The sequence below is a fragment of the Bufo bufo genome, chromosome 3 (assembly GCF_905171765.1).
Source record: "Bufo bufo chromosome 3, aBufBuf1.1, whole genome shotgun sequence".
NCBI classification, from domain to species: domain Eukaryota; kingdom Metazoa; phylum Chordata; class Amphibia; order Anura; family Bufonidae; genus Bufo; species Bufo bufo.
The window spans coordinates 96,825,260-96,844,589 of NC_053391.1; the positions used below are offsets into that span (position 1 = coordinate 96,825,260).

The window sequence follows — 19,330 nt, forward strand, 5'->3', positions numbered from 1 at the left end:
TGTATTTTATACATAATCAAACAAATGTATGTTCAAGTCTCCAATAAAAATAATTAAAAAAAATTGCCAAATATTAACAAATTAAAAACCCTTTACTGTATAAAAAATTAAGCAATAAAAAAATGATTGTATCGCCACATTTAAAAAGTTGAAAATACTGTTAAAATATCCCATACGTTGAAAGCCATGATGATAAAAAAACAAAACAAAACAATTTTTGTTATCTCGATCTACTCCCCCATAGGTGGGAACCACATCTATCAGACATTGGGGACATATTCTAGCGATATGCTCCCAATGTCTCAGGTGAGACAACCCCTTTAGAACTCAAAGTGAAGATATGGCCTCCATACAGCCCTGATCTCAACAACATCAAGGTTGTCTGGGATGACATGAAGAAATAAAAGGATCTGAGCAAGTCTACATTCACAGAATATCTGTGGTTAGTTCTCTGGAGGCAGAGCACGCTGTTGTTGCAAAAAGCACACACCTCTGATACCAATACTTTCTTATGATGATGTCGGAAGATGCCGCATCTAGTTTCCACAAGGGCAGAGAGGGGGCGGATGCAATTTTAAAGATGCGCTACAGAATTTAAGCACTAAAGCTTTAGAGGTTAAAGTGACCCAACTTGTGGAAAAAGAAGTCCGCCTTTTTTGGACAGTCAATTCTCTTAAGTTGTATAAAGAAAGCGACAGAGTCCCAAGGGGGCTTACAGTATATAAGGAACTGATGCAATACGAACATGATGATAATTTCGTGAGTAAATGGCAGGAACTACATGCTGGCTTTTACTTACAAGTGTTGGATCTGGTGTTGATTAGAGATGAAGTGGAGTACAACATAATAAAGGAAGAACTACAAAAAGCCAAAACTGAACTACAGATGAGGCTGAACGAGACCCAAATGAGAAATTTTGATAAGAAGCTAAATAAAAAACTTAGTCACACAAGCAGAAGTAAAGGAATGGAAGAAAGATAAATTCCTGAGGGACAAACAGGACTACGATACAGGCAGGATTTTTGATTGGAACAAAAAGAAACAGAAAAAAGAGATACCAGCGTCGTAGTTGGAGTGATTTCTGGACCACGGACTCAGACTCTAGTTTATCAGTAACCAGATCGAGTCCAATGATGGGAACTGTACCCCTGGGATCAGGAGGGGCGGGAAAAAACAAACACTCTGCCCTAACCCCTGAAGACGCCGGTACTCGGCGAAACATGTCGGGGGGCAGCGTGGATCTCATGTTTTAATTCAGTACAGTCTCTAGCAAAATACTAGTAGGAGACACTTGATACATTGTACCTATAGCAATACTGGCAGCGCGCAGCCAGTAAGGCAACAATGTTTATTCCTAGTTAGGAGACCACTAATAGGAAATATAGCTATTATCCACAAATGCAGAGACGAACTGGCAAGTTTAAAAGTATCCTCAAGCAATGTATTAGCATAATTTATTGATTAAAGGTTAAGTTTCAGGATTAAGGAGGTGCAGGATTAAAAGGTTTTGGTTGGTCCTAGGAACATTAGTAGGTTTGATTTATATAGTAAAACACCGCATCCTGACACCATAAGGGAAAACTTAGGTAGTTGCTAGTATCTCAGTCCTCACACGAGAACTCGGATACAGCCTCGTTGAGCAATTCAACCCAGTTTTTTTGAGATTGATTTATTTAAAAATCAGATACTAAAAAGGGGAGATTCTGGTATATCCTGACCCCCGAGTTTTAACATCTTTACTAAATTTAATGATATTGAAATATCATGCCTGGAGCTCCTCACTGAAAACATCCTCATTGAAACACCGCAAGCTGAGATTAGTGATGACACCTTTGATGGCGGTTTGAGATCCACCTTTTGTCCCACTATGCCTCCTGGCAGCAGTGTCAACATGTTTTTCCACCATGTCTTGAAGGACAAAAGCGTTATTATTGTACCTGATCATATTTGCAAGGAAGAGAAATTGGCTTTAAATTGGATTGTGTCCCAGAAGGACACGGTGGTGAAGCCTGCCGATAAGGGGGAAAACGTGGTGCTCATGACTAAGAAATGTTACGTAACAGAAGCCCATAGACAACTAAAAGATGAGTTGGTGTATGGAGGTGCTATGGGAGAACCCTTTGCCCTGTATACAACATCAACTTACGACATTGTTGCATAAGTATGTTGCACTTGATTTTATCTCATATAAAACAGGCTGAGAAACTTATACCACTTTTTCCCACAAAACCATGTTGGTACTTTTTGCCAAGTCGCTGAGCCGACCCCCTGGCCGCCTTATTGTGGCGGGGATCGACTCGGCGACTGAACCCCTGTCAAAATATGTTGACTGGTTACTTAGACCTGTACTTATTAGTGCTCCTGCTTACCTGCAAGACACCAATGATTTCCTCTTGGCTCTGAATGATTTTCATTGGCAGGAGGGGTACCATCTGGTGTCTTTAGACGCTGAGAGCCTTTACACCCACATCCCTCATGATATGGGTGTGATGGCTGTCCTGGACGTCCTTCACAATGTAGGCAAGAGCACTCTATTTTGTGATTTTGTTAGTTAAGCTCTTATGTTTATTTTGACCAAAAATGTATTCATGTTTGGTAATCAGTGGTACAGGCAAGGACTCGGCACGGCAATGGGCATTCCTGTATCATGTACATTCGCCAACATCTATCTTTCTAGATTAGAAGACAAAGTTGTATTCTCCACTGGCAACCCCTACGTGCGTCACATCAAATTGTTTCTAAGATATGTCGATTATATTTTTATGGTTTGGTCTGGTACTGAGGACCAATGTGTTAAATTTGCTGTCTTTTCGAATGATGTTAACAATATGGGCATGTTTTTCACTCTCAACTTTGGAGGTTCCAGCCTCGACTTTCTGGATGTCACCGTCAGAGTGGTGGGCGACGTTTTGGTCACCAATGGGTATCGCAAACCCACGGCGACCAACTCCTTGCTCCACCATGGCAGTTTTCACCCATAGTGTGTCAAAAGATCTGTCCCTTATGGGCAATTTGTCAGATTGAGGCATATTAATAGTACAACTAAAGGCTTTGATGCACAAGCACTAGAATTAAAAGAATGTATGAAAAAAAAAAAGGTTACCCTGAAAAAAATGCTAGACTCAGCCATAAAAAAACAAAAACTGGGAATTGTCCCAATATAATTTACTTACTAACAGAAAAAAATCTCATAGAAATGTGAAACACTTTGGGGTTGCTGGGGAGGGGCAGAAGAAGAGATTTGTCTTCTCCAAGTTTAGCCCGATGGCAGACTGTATACGTAGATCTATCCATAGGAATTGGGAGATTCTGAAAAAAGATACTTCACTTATGGAGTGTGTAGATAGACCACTTATCACATTTAGGAGGAGCCACACTATCAGAGACAGGCTAGTAAGGAGTCGATTCACATATGGCACAAATAGCAACTGGTTGCATGACAGACCAAAAGGCAACTTCAAGTGCGGAAATTGCTCATTTTGTAATTTCAACAACTTCTTCAGTAAGAAGACACTTAAGGTGGGAGGTGTACACCACAGAGTGTCCGATTTTATTACATGTAGAAGCAGATTTGTAGTCTACCTTCTTGCATGTGATTGTGGTCATTTCTACATAGGAAAGACCATCAGATGCCTCTTTGAAAGAGTGAGGGAACACTGACTCTGTACAGTCAGGAAAGGGCTGTCCCAGGTTTATCAAACATATGAGGGAAACACACAATTATAATTGCAGCACCCTCAGGTTTGCTGGTATTGAATTGGTTCCTAACCCCCCTTTGGGTGGAGATAGGCAAAAAATGCTACTCCAAAGAGAAGCCAGGTGGATTATACGCACAGGAGCTTTGGGTTAATTAGGAGTTAATGACCGCAACGATTTAAGTGTTTTTCTGTAATGGCTATTAGGTTGCACGCTTGTTCTTATATTTATATTTATGGTATGCTTTACCACTTTTTTGTATGTATGTCATATGGAGCTTGTCAGTTGTTGTATATTGTCATGACAACCTCGCTCTGGACGTTTTAAAAGACAGCGCTTTGTTACACGCTGACATCAGTGGCCTGAGGAAACGCGATCCTGCACGAAACGTCCGTCGCCGCTATGTGTGGACTTAATGCTATCCGCCCCCATCACCTCTGCTAATATTCTGAGTGTAGCCCGGATGAAATAAAGGATTACTTTTACTGAACTGCATGGGTGAGTGCCGCCTTCTTTACCTTTTACCACAGTGCTCTCTTGTGTCTTTGGCTTGTGCACCGCTGCTGTGCAGGGGAGACTGAAGAGGTGCGCCTATCCCGGTTAAAGGTGTTGTTGGTACATTGACAGACTGGGCTTATAGTGGTGCCGCCTCTGCAATACCTCTTTGTTTTAGTTAGTTCTCCAAGATGTCTGGAACAAGCTCCCTGCCGAGTTCCTTCAAAAGTCGTGTACTAGTGTACAGTAGCTAGAACTGATGCTGTTTTGAAGGCAAGGCGATCACTTCAAATATTGATTGAATTTAGATTTCTCTTTTGTTCATTCACTTTGCATTTTGTTAATTGATAAACTACTATCACGCCTATTTCTTAAAGCATTCTTACTTGGCTGCATTTTTCTGCAAGTGCCAAAAACTTTTGCACAGTACTGTATATAATAAAAAAAAATTCTACATAAAAACTAGTCCTGTAGAAATAACTGTAAATCATTCAAAGTGTTTCCACTGAATAAGATAATAGAAGACGAGGGAACAGGAGGAAGGATTTTGAATAACGTTTCCCTGACGTCAAGTTTTTTGGGAAGTGAGCTCCTTTCAGGATGGAGGGAAGTTCAAGCACAACTCATTGATAAAGGTGCTTTAAGTCCAATAATCCCAGGGGAGGAAATGGCCCAGCACATAACAAATGCTATTATTTATCTAACAGGGTCAGGAGTTTGTGCAGAAGAGAATACGCGTTTTACATCTACCATAACTACAATGTTTAAGACACCATCAAAATTGAAGGAAGTGGATGCAGGCATTCAAAAATTCTTTCAGACCTCTGGGGTGCCATTGACCGCTATCCATATGGATGAAGTGATCCTGTATTTCCTTCTAGGAAGGATGTAGTCCAGTGTAAAAGTAGCATCAATGTCAAGGAGCAGAGTGTACTGCCTAGTAGGCTATTCATTCACATAGTGCATACTAAATGTCTCGTAATAAAGACTTCGAGTCCTCAAAATAACAGGATATTTACCAAGGGCTCTTACTAATTCCATACTAGCTTTTCACATTAGAATGTAATGTATTACAGCTAAACAACACCAATTAATCAAGATTTTTTCAAGGCAAGTTTCCAAGTGTGTTGGTGACCACAATGGAGATGGCAAAAATCCCTAAATTATATGAACAATGTTCTACATGACTTACATCATACTGTAAATAGGTCAATACTCTTTATAGGTATTTGAGACTTGAGCTATGTTGCTCTTCATCAGGGTCTGATCCAGGATTGTAACCGGGGGGCTGCAAAGTGTGCTGCAGCAATTTTTTTAAACATTTGGTCACACCCCCTTATCACTACCTGTGATAAGTATATCATACAATTAAGAGAAGAGGGAAAATAAAACAGGATTATAGAAACACTATCGCTACACAAGTGCCATTATAACCAATAATACTGCCATACAGTGACCATATAACACCTGGTCCATACAGGTGCTTGGCAGTGTATTATCACTCTGCAGACTGTAAAAGAGAATACAGCACTGATCAGAATATAAAACAATTTAGAGGATCTGTCGCCGGGTATGTCTTTTACTAAATGCTTGTATTCCTCATAACATGCTGATATAACGAACCGGAGGGGCATCACTACATGTATATAACATATGTACAATATGTCTCAAAATCCAGAGAAGGGGGCCTCTCTACACACACTAAAACTACTTTTTTCTGTAGTCTTAGCTTTCCCCTTTTTCTTTTCCATCTGTTTCAGACCGCCATGAAGCCTTCTCTCAACCATAATGTGTCTTTGCAGAATCTGACACAGCCATCTTAGTTTCATTTTTCCAGCACCCTCCCCACACGCTACGAAACTCCCTATCCATAGTGCCGAATATTGTAATAATGCCATTCTTGGTGGTGCCCCACACGGTAACAATACCCCCCTTTGGGCTGTCTAAAGGCTCTACACAGTAAGTACCACTTTCAGTGGCCCACACATTAAAGGGGTTGTCTCATCATGGACATTGGGGGCATATCGCTAAGAACTGAGCCCCACAAGGTGGTCTTACTCAATAATAATGCTCCACTGTATGCACCTACTCCATACTAACACTCCCACCCAGTACTAATGTCCCATTTTATGTCACAATTTAGTAATCATTTTCCCTTTCTTGCCCCAATCTGTAATAATGTCCTCTTTGCAGCCCCACTCTGTAATACGTCTCCAATCAGTAATAATGCCCCGTTTATGCCCCACTCAGTAATATTGCCACCTTATACAGTATGACCCTCTCAGGAATAATGCCCACTAGTATGTTCCGTGCCGTAAGATTGTCCCCACCACCTTTATGCCCCATACACTCACCTAATCCAGTTCCCAGGATGACTTGCTGACTCCTTCCTCTGTATCAGCGGGCCTGGCGCAAAACGCAATGACGCCACTGCATCCACCTGCCTGCACCATTATCAGCATGTGCGTAATGTTTTAGAGCTCCTAGGTTTAACTCAGCCAGTGGCCTACCAAATGAGCAAATGGTGGGGCTCTGCCATAGTTTTAATACAAAGCAGCTGCATCAAATATCTAGTGTTGCAATGGGGTCTAGGGCGAAAACTGCCCCTGTGGCTCCCTCATCCATCGTACCATAAGGTTGCACAATAACATTCTGGCCGTCTCCAGAGACCACTATGGGGCGCACACACCAGCGAGTTCTCCCTAGTGGCTGCAAAAAGAAATTTCGATTTTAAAGCTTTAAGTTGTGCTTGTGTACATGAGGAATAACACCAGACACTATAGGCCTTGTAACTTGCATTTTCCCCCTCTATAGGCTCCATCTCTATTGGTCAGGTTAAGCTCAGCTATAGAATAGGCAGAGACTAGCAGCGAGGATATTCTCCCTCTCTGCAGAGAGTACTAGGAAACGCCCCCTAATCCTGCCTCTGGCCCTGTAATATCTGAAGATTCCCATATTTATACAGCGTGGTTGTGCTAAACCTTAAACTTGCTATAAAAACTAAATTTCCAATGTGACAGAGTAAATGCATGAAGTGGTTCACAGATGAGAAGTCTTTGCCTTTATGTAGGGAAAAGGCTTTTCTGTGAGCCTTGACAAAATAAAATCAGATATAATGGATCATGAATTTACTTTAGCAGTCTGCCCAGTACCATGAAAAGCATTTAAACTTTGATGAGGGTTAAAGTGATTTTCCAAGAGTAAAACATTGACTATTCTAAGGATAGGCCATCAATATTTGATCAGTGGGGATCGACCTTCAGAACCCCCATCGAGCACTAATTTATGTAATTTATCACCCAAAATAAGTGAAAGTATACATGTTAGAAACAAGAAAAAAGGGGCTATGAATAAAAGGTTAAGGCCTCATTCACACGAGCGAGTTTTCCACGCGGGTGGAATTCGTGACTTGAACGCATAGCACCCACACTGAATCCTGACCCACTCATTTCAATGGGTCTGTGTACATGAGCATTTTTTTCACGCGTCATGTTCTATATTCTGTGTTTTTCAAGCAGTCCTGGCCCCATAGAAGTGAATGGGGCTTCAGTAAAAAAACGCATTGCATCCGGAAGCAAGTGCGGATGAAATGCGTTTTTTCACTGATGGTTGCTAGGAGATGTTGTTTGTAAACCTTCAGATTTTTATCACGCGCGTGAAAAACGCATCAAAACGCATTGCGTTCGCGAGGAAAAAAATGAACGCAATTGCAGACGAAAACTGACTGAACTTGCTTGCAAAAAAGTGCGAGTTTCACTGAACGCATCCGGACCTACTCCGTCACGTTCGTGTGAAAGAGGCCTAAGGAACAAGAAAAAAAACTATGTGGATAAATAGAACTGTAAAGAAAGCAATAAATGACAAAAAGAAAGCATTTAAATCACTAAAACAGGAGGGTAGCAAGGGAGCACTAAAAAACTATAAGGAAAAAATTGAATATGTAAAAAAACAAATAAAAGCAGCCAAACTAGAGACCGAGAGATTAATTGCCAAAGAGATCAAAACTAACCCTAAAATGTTCTTCAATTAAATAAAAATGGTAAAAAGTATAAATATGTAAGGGCGGAGTTGCAGAGAGCAATCAGGAGCAAGTAAAGCTATTAAATATTTTTTTATCCACTGTATTTACTGAGGAAAATAAACGGTACAGAATGTAAAAGTAAATTCCCCATTAAAAGTGCCCTGTCTGACCCAGGAAGAAGTACAGCAGCATCTTAAAAAGATTAAAATAGACAAATCGCCAGGACCAGATGGCATATACCCCCGTATCCTAAGATAATTAAGTAATGTCATAGCCAGACCCTTATTTCTGATATTTAAGGACTCTATACTTACAGGGAGTGTTCCACAGGATTGGCGCACAGCAAATGTGGTGCCAATATTCAAAAAGGGTCCAAAAACAGAGGCCGGAAAGTTTAAAATCGGCCATGGGTAGACTGTTTGAAAGTTTTCTAAGAGATGCTATCTTGGAGTACCTCAATGAAAAAAGCAAATAATGACATATTAGCATGGCTTCATGAGGGGTCGGTCATGTCAAACTAATTTAATCAGTTTCTATGAGGAGGTAAGTTCTAGACTTGATAGCGGCGAATCAATGGATGTTGTATATCTGGACTTCTCTAAAGCATTTCACACTGTACCGCATAAAACGTTAGTATATAAAATGAGAATGCTTGGACTGGGGGAAAATGTCTGTATGTGGATAAGTAACTGGCTCAGTAATAGAAAACAGAGGGTGATTATTAAAGGTATACACTCAGATTGGGTCTCTGTCTCTAGTGGGGTACCTCAGGGGTCAGTATTGGGCCCTATTCTCTAATATATTTAATAATGATCTTGTAGAAGGCTTGCACAGTAAAATATAAATTTTTGCAGATGACACAAAACTGTGTAAAGTAATTGAGACGGAAGAGGACAGTATACTGCTACAGATGGATCTGGATAGATTGGAGGCTTGGGCAGAGAAGTGGCAGATAAGGTTTAACACTGACAAATGTTAGGTTATGCACATGGGAAGGAATAATGCAAGTCACCCGTACATACTAAATGGTAAAACACTTGGTAACACTGACATAGAAAAGGACCTAGGAATTTTAGTGACCAGAAAACTAAGCTGTAGAAACCAGTGTCAGGGAGCTGCTGCCAAGGCCAATAAGATAATGGGTTGCATCAAAAGGGGCATAGATGCCCATGATGAGAACATAGTCCTACCACTTTACAAATCACTAGTCAGACCACACATGGAGTACTGTGTACAGTTCTGGTTCCTGTGAACAAGGCAGACATAGCAGAGCTGGAGAGGGTTCAGAGAAGGGCAACTAAAGTAATAACTGGAAAGGGTGGACTACAGTACCCTGAAAGATTATCAAAATTTAGGGTTATTCACTTTAGAAAAAAGAGGACTGAGGGGATATCTAATAACTATGTATAAATATATCAGGGGTCAGTACAGAGATCTCTCCCATCATCTCCAGGACTGTGACGAGGGGACAGCTTCTGCATCTGGAGGAAAGAAGGTTTGTACACAAACATAGAAAAGGATTCTTTACGGTAAGAGCAGTGAAACTATGGAACTCTCTGCCCGAGGAGGTGGTGAATTCACTAAAAGAGTTCAAGAGCGACCTGGATGTATTTCTGGAGTGTAATAATGTTACAGGCTATAGCTACTAGAGAGGGGTCGTTGATCCAGGGAGTTATTCTGATTGCTTGATTGGATTTGGGAAGGAATTGTTTTCCTCTTAAGTTAGGAAAATTGGCTTCTACCTCACAGGGGTTTTTGTGCCTTCCTCTGGATCAACTTGCAGTATAACACGCTGAACTGGATGGACAGATGTCTTTTTTCGGCCTTATAAACTATGTTACTAAGTTACTTTGTCAGACCGGTCAACTCTCTCAGTTTTGCCAGCAGTCAACCAGGTTTTGGAACTCTGGTTGATTCATCTAATTTCCAGGCCCCTTGCACTCGATATAAGTGAGCATTTGTCTCAGCACTGGCGGAACAAGAGAACCTTTACTTCCCTGTCCCACCATTCAGTGTTTTTTTTGTGATTCAGAGAGGACTACCACGTTCCACAGGAGCAGGTCTGGCTAGAGGAGACCAGGCCTACACCGCTTGGTGACATGGTGGGACAGAGGATAGGTAAGTATGCTGAATGGGTGTGTACTGTACACAAGGGTCACAGAGTAACATGCACTATATAAAGGGGCATAGAGCAACAGGCACGATATAAAGGAGGCAGAGAACATGGCACTATATACAGGGGTTACAGAGTATGTGGCACTACCTGTAGGGGCACAGAGCATGTGGCACTATATACAGGAGCACAGAGTGTTTGGCACTATCTATAGTGGGCACAGAGGTTTTGGCACTATCTACAGTGAGCACAGATTGTGTGGCACTACCTTTAGGGGCTCTGTGTTTGTGGGAACTTATTTTCAGGGGACACTACATGTAGTGTAATTGTATTCAGGGGCTCAGTGTATGGTGCTATTATATCCAGGCACAAAGCACGTGGCACTAAAAGCAGTTTGTGATAGCATATAGGGTGCAGGCATGTTTGCAAAGCAAGAAGCTGAAGACATCTGGGCAGCAAACTCTGCAGAGACAACTTGTGGCAGGGAGAAGTCATCATGGTGGTCTGAAGCGGATGAAAAGAAAAAGAAAGAACAACTCTACATGAGATGTCACCTGTAAATCACTAAATGTAAATGTTTATTCTGTCACTGACTGCATCTTATGAGTGCTGTAGTCACTTGTGTGGCCTACAACACGGTGATAGGTGGTTGCAGACCTTCTGTGAAACAGCAATTTTCAGCATACCCTCACAACTGTTCAGGCCATATTGCGAGCTGTACCTGCTTGGTACGGAACCACATCTATGCTACTAATATATCTGCTGAAAAAGATGATGTTTTAATATATGCAAATGAGCCTCTAGGAGCAACAGTGGCGTTACCTTTACACCTAGAGGCTCTGCTCACTCTGCAACTGACACGTCTTCTGCACATTGATTGACATGGCCAGGTAGTGTAATTATGATCCCTGTCAATGTGCAGAGGGGGCGGCAGCTGCAGAGAGAGCTGAATCTCTAGGTGTAACAGCAATGCCCCCATTGCTCCTAGAGGCTCATTTGCATATATATAAAAAAAAAATCTCAGCATTGCGGGCACATATGAAGATGCCTTCAGCTGCCAAGCACACATGCAACAGGTCAGCGAGTATCATAGGTACACATGGTAATGTAATCAACACCCCTTAAAAATTTGACTCCCATTTTTGTGGTATGAGTATCACCCTATGAAGGGCTCTCCCAGGTCGACATCTCTACTTGTTCCTGGTACAATACACATTTCTGGAATGCTTTTTCACTCTGGCTAGACATGGTTTCAATCACATCTCCTTATTTGCTTTGAAGAACATGTGTATAATAAAAACTAAGGACTGAGCAATGAAACACTTGTGCAGGCTGTGAAATACATAAAGGGTGTTATTATAAAAATGTAATGTCTACTTGGGCCTTCTGGGTGATCTATAATTATAACTGGCTAGTCGTGGTTTTCAACTGATAAGTAAACTTGAGCTTGAAAAGTTATTTTGTAAAACATCTCAATCATACAGCACCTACATGCTTTTACTGAAAGTGGCACTGTGCTTTAAGTAAACTTTCATATGTCATAGGGACATATCAAAAGTTTAGATCAGTGGTGGTCTGAGCTCTGAGACCACCACCAATCTGTAGAACGATCTGTAGAACCAATCTGTAGAACTTGCTTAGCGCGTTCTCTCGCCTCACTGCAGGACAGGAAGTCAGATGGACTCTATAGAAAGTCTACAGTCTGCCTTCCGTCTCATGCAGCGAGGAGGGAGAGCACGCTAACCCAGGGCCTCTCTCTCTTTGTTCTAGAGACCCATGGGGGTCTTGGTGCTCAGACCCCCACCGATTTAAACTTTTCATATGTCCCTATGACATATCGAAAGTTTACTGAAAGTACTGTGCCACTTTGAAAGGGGTTGTCCAGTATAGAATAAGTTAGAGTATAAGGGAATTCTGAGTTAAAGCGGTTGTCCAGCCATGGAGCGGACAACCCCTGGGGTCCTAACCTGTGCCCTTTATCATAAAAAACCCCACTCACTTCTGTGGTCCTGCTGCAGCTCCGTTCCTGGCCACTTCTAGTCCTCGCAGGACCAGGAAGCGGCTTAGTCCCAATCACAGAGCTCATCGGTCACATCGGCTTGAACTACACATCCCAACTGTGAAGCAGCTCAATGCAGAGAGCTTTTGGCAATAAAGCCCCAACCTGGGCACTTGAGAAAGCAGAATCTGGCAGAATAAAACTTCATATTCACACTACACCTGAAGAGAAAAGCTCCAAAAAAGGTTTGTTTATCTGGCCCTCCCCAGCCCCTACCTAGTGCTGTCAGTAATTTAGCATAGTGAAAAGTGCTGACAGACTCTCTTTATGACTAATGGAACGGAAACAAGGCATTCTGAGCTTTGTAGAAAAAAATGGTCGACCATCCTTATAAAGATCTGTTATACAATAAATCAGCAGGAAACCTGAGCCCTACCGCATCATGATGAAAACTACAGGTATGCTGTAAATTTTCATTTTTATTTTTTTTTGCATTGCTATGTCTCCATTTCTAAGATTAGTTTTCAGAACCGTGTAGATCTGGACTATTTTGGAAAAAGAGGTACATGAACCGCATTTGATGATGCAGGTGAGCAGCGGTAACCGCACGCTAATTGCTGCGCTTCACCTGAAACCATGGCAATGAATAACCACCTAAGAAATCAATACAATGTCTACAAGAAATGAGCAATACAAAGTATAATGCAGAGTGGCAAGCAAGCATCAGAGCAACATGAAGGGATTCATTAAGGAAAGGGGTCAATATCTGCTCTTTTGTAATTTCGCTAATTTATTACACGGGCCTCTGAGAATTGAAGATGATGTGTAAGACGTAAAGTTAATTGAAATTAATGAATGAATGACAAGCCATGTTAGCTGATCTGGAAAACAATGTGCAAGATCCCAGGAGCCTCTTGTATTATATCAATGTTATTGCTCCTAATGGTTGTTGCTGTGAAAAATGAGGTGTTCCAGCATGCTAATGACACTCATTTCACCCTTTCTTTGAGCCAACATGTTTAGCAATTTATATTTGCGTGCTTCTCAATATAAATAAATAATACAGGGAAGAATACTTTTTAATGTAGTTCGCATTGTTTTACACTTTCAATAATAGTTACATTTTTCTGCTGTATTATAGGACCTGCCCTATGATGGACACCACTGCCCTATTGACCCCATTGAGTTAGAAGGCTACTTTCACACTGCCGGCAGGAGCTCCGGCAGGTTGTTCTCTGAGTTGGATATGGCATTGCTGCATGGTACCAGAATGCCTGCCAGCCCTATTGACTATAATTGGGTCTTGCAGAGGTCTGTTTGCTACCCAGCAAATATCTGGGGAATCGGCCGGACAAATACCACTGCACGCAGTGCTTTTTGTCCGGCCAATTCCCATGCTGAGCTACTTTTCATGTCACATAATGGAAATTCTGATGGTGGATCTCAATGCAAGCCAGCAGACGGCGTAGGTCTGTCATTTTTGTAGTGATGTGAATGGGAGCAGTGCTGCAGATGCCAGCTCTGTCCACCAACAGACAGAATTGTGTAGTTCCAGCCCGACTTACGGTGCTAGAACTATGCCAAAACAGCTGATTGAAAGGGTGCCGAACCCCTAAGTAAATATTGATACCTGTCCTGAGGACAGGCCATCAATATCAAAATCAAAGTTAGGCATATTCTATTATTTGAAACAATTAGGCAATTGCATATAGTCTAAACACATGGTAGGAACCAATAGGGTGTCACCTGAGTACTCTTCATAGCCGCTGGCAAGACACAAACATCCTCTCAGCATTAATTAATTCTAGAAGCATCAAGTACTTATGCTCTTGGCCGGCACCGCAGGTGCCCTCTTGAATTCTACGGTATTGCCATCCTCAGGACAGTGATACAGTTAAAAACTGTGGCGGAGGGTAGCAGTATTTTCTACTGCACTGTGGTATTTGGTTCTACTGGGGCAGTATTTTGTGCTGTACTGTGGTATTTGGCTCTGCTGGGGAGGTGTTTTGTGCTCCTCTAAGGTATTGCAGGCCCCGCCTACTTCTGTTGCCCCGCCTTCTGTCAGTTTGAAACCACCTACAACATGAGGCCAGTTTTATTGTTTTCAGGGCCACTTTAAGTTCAGTCCACCCCCGATTATAGGCATGTATACAGGGCTGGCAATAGCACCCAGCAATCCTGGGCACATCCTGGGCACATGCCAGGCCCCACCGGACTCAGGGGCCAACTACTGCCTGGGCAAATATACTCTACAAGAGGTAGATAGGGTGCCCATTTTTCTTAGAGCTGGTCTTGCACACATAATATGGTCCTACCTGAGTTTACTCTGAGGCGACAGAGAATCCAATGAAAAGGGTGAAGAATTTCTTGATCCAAAACCTAATGATGTGTGAGTATTAAGTGATTCCAGAGAGGGGCTCTTACGGGGGATCCGATCTGGAGTTAGGTCCTCTCTTTGTCCTTTTAGTTTGTCTGTAGGTACAAATAAAAATTACTTATTGGTTAAAATAAGGCAATGGAGACATATAAGATTGAAAGTTGATTGATTATGACAACCACATTTTACAGCTGAATAATACAGAAGAAGCAGAGAGTAGGAATAAAAGACACGTCGTAATAAAATCCAAACCGTGTTGGAATGTCAGGATGAGAAGTCAACATTCACATTCTTATCCATAAAATACTGATGTGTTTTATTGCTCAATTAGGAGAAATAAACCATAGATGAAAGCAATGCAGTGAGGTTATACAGTGCCAAATCACAGCAGAACATCTAAGGTACCCAACAGATTTATTATATTAGACTGCAAAACACTATTGCATTAACATCAAAAGAGTCGAAACTGGAGTCTATTCCAAGTAACCATATAAGATCTTCCTAGGAGCAAAAGGAAGACAACTACTATCTGAACAAAAAAATAATAACCGCATAACAATGAAAAAATATTGTAAATTAGCTCAAGTCAGCCAAACCAAAGACTCCTCTGAAAGGAAGCATGACCCGCCCATAGACAGCTGTTTAGGAGTTCTTGCCCATCATCAGAACTCATCAGCAGGGTGCTGATTTGCTCAATGAGGTGCCTTACATGCAGGTCCAAGGGGTACAGTTTCTCACTGAAGAGACCCCAGTGGGTGTATGGAGATGGAATTTCAAGACAATGCTCCATCGGGAAAAGTATGAAAATCAGCTTGTGTCAGCTAAATTAGAGACCCTTCCAAAAGAAAGAACGACTCATCTGTAGACAGCTATTTCAAGGTAAATCAGTATAGTGCTGATTGCCTGCATGAGTTGCCTTAGACACATCTCAAGGGGTCTAAAGATGTGCCACTCGGAAGAGTCTCTGGTTTGGATGACATAAGCCAATTTCCATACTTTTTTCCCAATGGAGCACTGCTCTGAAAATACCTCTCCATGCACTGCTGGGTTTCTCCAATGAGAACCAGTACCCAGTACCCTTCTGATGCTGAGCTGCATTTAAAGACAAATGTAAAAAAAAAAATATTATTGCATTGTACTCATTTTGAGCTAAAAATATTTTTTTTTAAATTGGTCTTTATTAAAAATATGACATTTTTTCTGTACAGAGCTGACATGCTCTAGTAGCCCCCTTTGGATTTTCTGACTTTTTCGTCAGACCAGGAGCTGACAGGCTCCTTATCTCTGCTCTCTGATCTTATAAACACTCATTATAGCTCAGTTCTCATCTTACTGATAAGAATGTGGCTTAAATAAGTGTTTATGACCTCTCAGTAGTTTAGAGATAAGGTTTATTAGATGACCAGCACAATGTGAAAGTACCAGTCACACAGCTAGAAAAACAGTTAACCCTTTGTGACAGAACAGCTCAATATTTTTAATAAAGGCCAATTGAATTTTAGCCAAAATTTAGTAAAATGCAATCATAAAAAATAGTTGCCTCCTAAGGTGTACATAGCCTTTAAGGTACATTATACAGCCAACCAGTGCTCTGCTCTGTACTAGTAAAGAGCAAATCACTTGAAACAGCTGTCTACAAATGGGACACTCTTTCAGCTGATTATTTTCCATCTCCCCCCAAACCAAAAATACTACAATCCTAACAAAGAAAAAGAGGATTATCACAATGGCCAAATATGAATACAAGTCTGAGCCTCACTCCATGACATCCTCCAATATCCTTCAAAAATCTATCTCCTTTAAATAGATGATTACATATTAATAAATAAGATGGACAGGTAAGAGTCATTTACTAGGATCAAGCATGCGATTTTTGACACATCTGAATGTTTTTTTCCTCTGGTAAGCGAAGATATATAAAAACCCAGACTGGTGTCAGCGACAGGATAAAGAGGAAATTATTCCTTTATCAGATACACAAATAATGGAGATGCTAAACACCAATATATAGGAAAAGTGACATAGACCCCCTTTAACCACGATCCCTAGGAGCAGCTTTTAAGGGCTGACATGGTTGCAAACAACATATAAAAAAATCTGGAACTCAATCCTGAAACCTTTGGTGCATTTATACATTAAAGTGGTCATCCCACAAAAACTTTAGCTAATACATTTTTCAAACCAGCACCTGGATCTGAATACTTTTGTAATTGCATGAAATTAAAAAGTTACCGTAGCATAGCTACTGAGTTATTCACTGAAATTTGTCTTTATAGCGCCACCTGCTGTTTTCAATTTTCCTTTTCCTTCTGTCCACCTCGCTGAAGAGGGAGCAAAGCTTAGTTCCATATTTTAACTGAAGAAGCAGTGAGTTACAGGACACACACCCTGAGATGCCTAGTAGAAAAAAATCTAGCAGGGCAACTAGAACAAATAATTGGGGAGATCCTCTGGAACCATGTGAGGTACAGGGCTGGTTCTAGCTTTGTTAGAAATATTTTTCTTATGTACTATAGGAGGTCTGATTTTCTCTTTTTACATTAATCATGGGAAAAAAAACTTTAAGTAAAGTGGAAATCTACCCATCTTTTCATTATGCTATAAATAGGGGCATTGACATGTGTCCCAGGTAGTAGATCCCAGGGGACGCGTCGACTCTGACTCTGTTGAGGTATTTACATACAGGTCTACAGCAGCAAAATAAATCTTTTACCCAGATGAAGGAAAGCCGAACTACAATTCTGCTATAATTAATCTTAATTTTTTTTAAACTGCAGCACCCCATTAAACTGGTTTTACGATCACATAGTAATGTGGTGACTTATAGAAGGACATATCTACAAACAGGAGAGATGGCTCGCACTCTGTAGCTTTGACCAAGCCACTTTTAACTATATTCAGGGTGACTTTCCCTAAGCTCCAGGCAATCTTCCCATCCCTTAGTTCTGGATGAACACTGCAGCCTCTGTTCAGTGTATTACATCACTGCTGTGTTAAATGGGAGGCACACAAAGCAGCCCTTGTATTCCAGGCCAAACATTATTGGGACTCCAGTGGTTTCTATTATGTCCTACAGTTGGCAGTAAATGCTGGACACATATTATTGGCTGACATTTATAAAGAAAACACACATCGCCCAGCAGACCTTCAAATGTATTTGAGTATACTGTGGAAATTAAACTGCTGATAGTGGATAGAGTAACATAATACTATATCGTGATAAAATTAAATAAACTAATAAAAATTGTCAAGAATCAAATATATTAGCCCCTTAATAACCCCCTACTGTCTTTTGTTGGCGCTGTTGGAGAGGGAGCAGACCATTTCTGTGACCGCTCCTGCTCTACGAATGAACAGCCAGGATCGGAGGTGGCTCTAATCCCAAATATTAACCTTTTGATTGCCCCAGTCTGTGACCACGTCATGATCAAAGGGAATTTTGCCCTTGAATTGTGCCCCAGTGATCTGATCAGAGGTTGGGTAAGACGTCTCCAGGACCTAGAAAGGACTCCAGGACTGTAAGTACAGTAATCCTGCTGTTAGAGCGCGCTATTTTTGCCCTAATCATAGCCTGTGCCATATTTTATAAGCATAAAGTAATTTTGTAAATCCATTAGGTGTACACACAACCAAAATAACCCAAAATATCTCATGTAACAGGTTATTCAGTGTGAAAATATGTACAGGGTAAACAATAACAAAAGCAATGTCAAAAATTGCTTTTTCTATATCTGCAATGCAAAAATGTATATACAGTAAACTACAAAGTAAAATATACACAGAGTTATTTCCAAGGGAAAGAGAATATTTAAACTTTACTATTTTCACTTGTCATATTCCAAGGCCTGTTAAAAAGTCAGCCTTTGGCCTCATGCACACGACCATTGTTTTTTTGCGTCCATAAAATGTGCGTCCGCCCAAAAAAAATTATGCAGCATCCATTTTTTTGGAGGATCCGTTTTTTTCCACAAATCCTTTGTAATAAATGCCTATCCTTGTCCGCAAATGTGAAAAAAGTAGGACATGCACTATTTTTTTTGCTGAAGGGAAACACTGACAACGGACGTGGAACACAAACGGATGAACTATCAGCATTTTTTTGCTGACCCATTAAGATGAATGGGTCCCCATCCTATCCGCAAAAAAAAAAAACGGAACGGAGGCCGAGAAAAACAACTCGTGTGCATGAGGCCTTTGACTCATAGGGAGCCACTTCCAGAAGGTGGTGATAGTAAGATGATTCTTTTTCCCTGGGAGATAACTCTTTGCAAAAAATGTTTTCCCCATGGAGCACTGCTAAAAAAAGTCCCCATACATAGCTGGTCTCTTGAAGGAGAGCCAGCAGCCTGCCTAGCCAAATAAAATGCAATTTCTCCTGCATAAAACTACGCTGTATCCATGAAAAAAAAAAGTTATGGCTGCTTAAAGGGAACCTGTCACCGGGATTTTGTGTATAGAGCTGAGGACATGGGTTGCTAGATGGCCGCTAGCACATCCGCAATATCCAGTCCCCATAGCTCTGTGTGCTTTTATTGTGTAAAAAAAACAGATTTGATACATATGCAAATGAACCTGAGATGAGTCCTGTACATGAGATTTTTATTACAATTATTTGTGCCCTGCACATGT

General features: G+C 41.1%; 1 protein-coding gene across 1 annotated transcript in view; it reads right to left on the reverse strand.

Annotated features, from left to right (window-relative positions):
• SPECC1 (sperm antigen with calponin homology and coiled-coil domains 1) overlaps window positions 1–19,330 on the reverse strand; it is a 270,775-nt gene that overhangs the window by 68,639 nt on the left and 182,806 nt on the right. Inside the window, exon 9 of the mRNA XM_040423377.1 lies at window positions 14,640–14,796. Coding sequence (XP_040279311.1) covers window positions 14,640–14,796 — 157 coding nt within the window. The remainder of the gene's footprint in view (window positions 1–14,639; window positions 14,797–19,330) is intronic.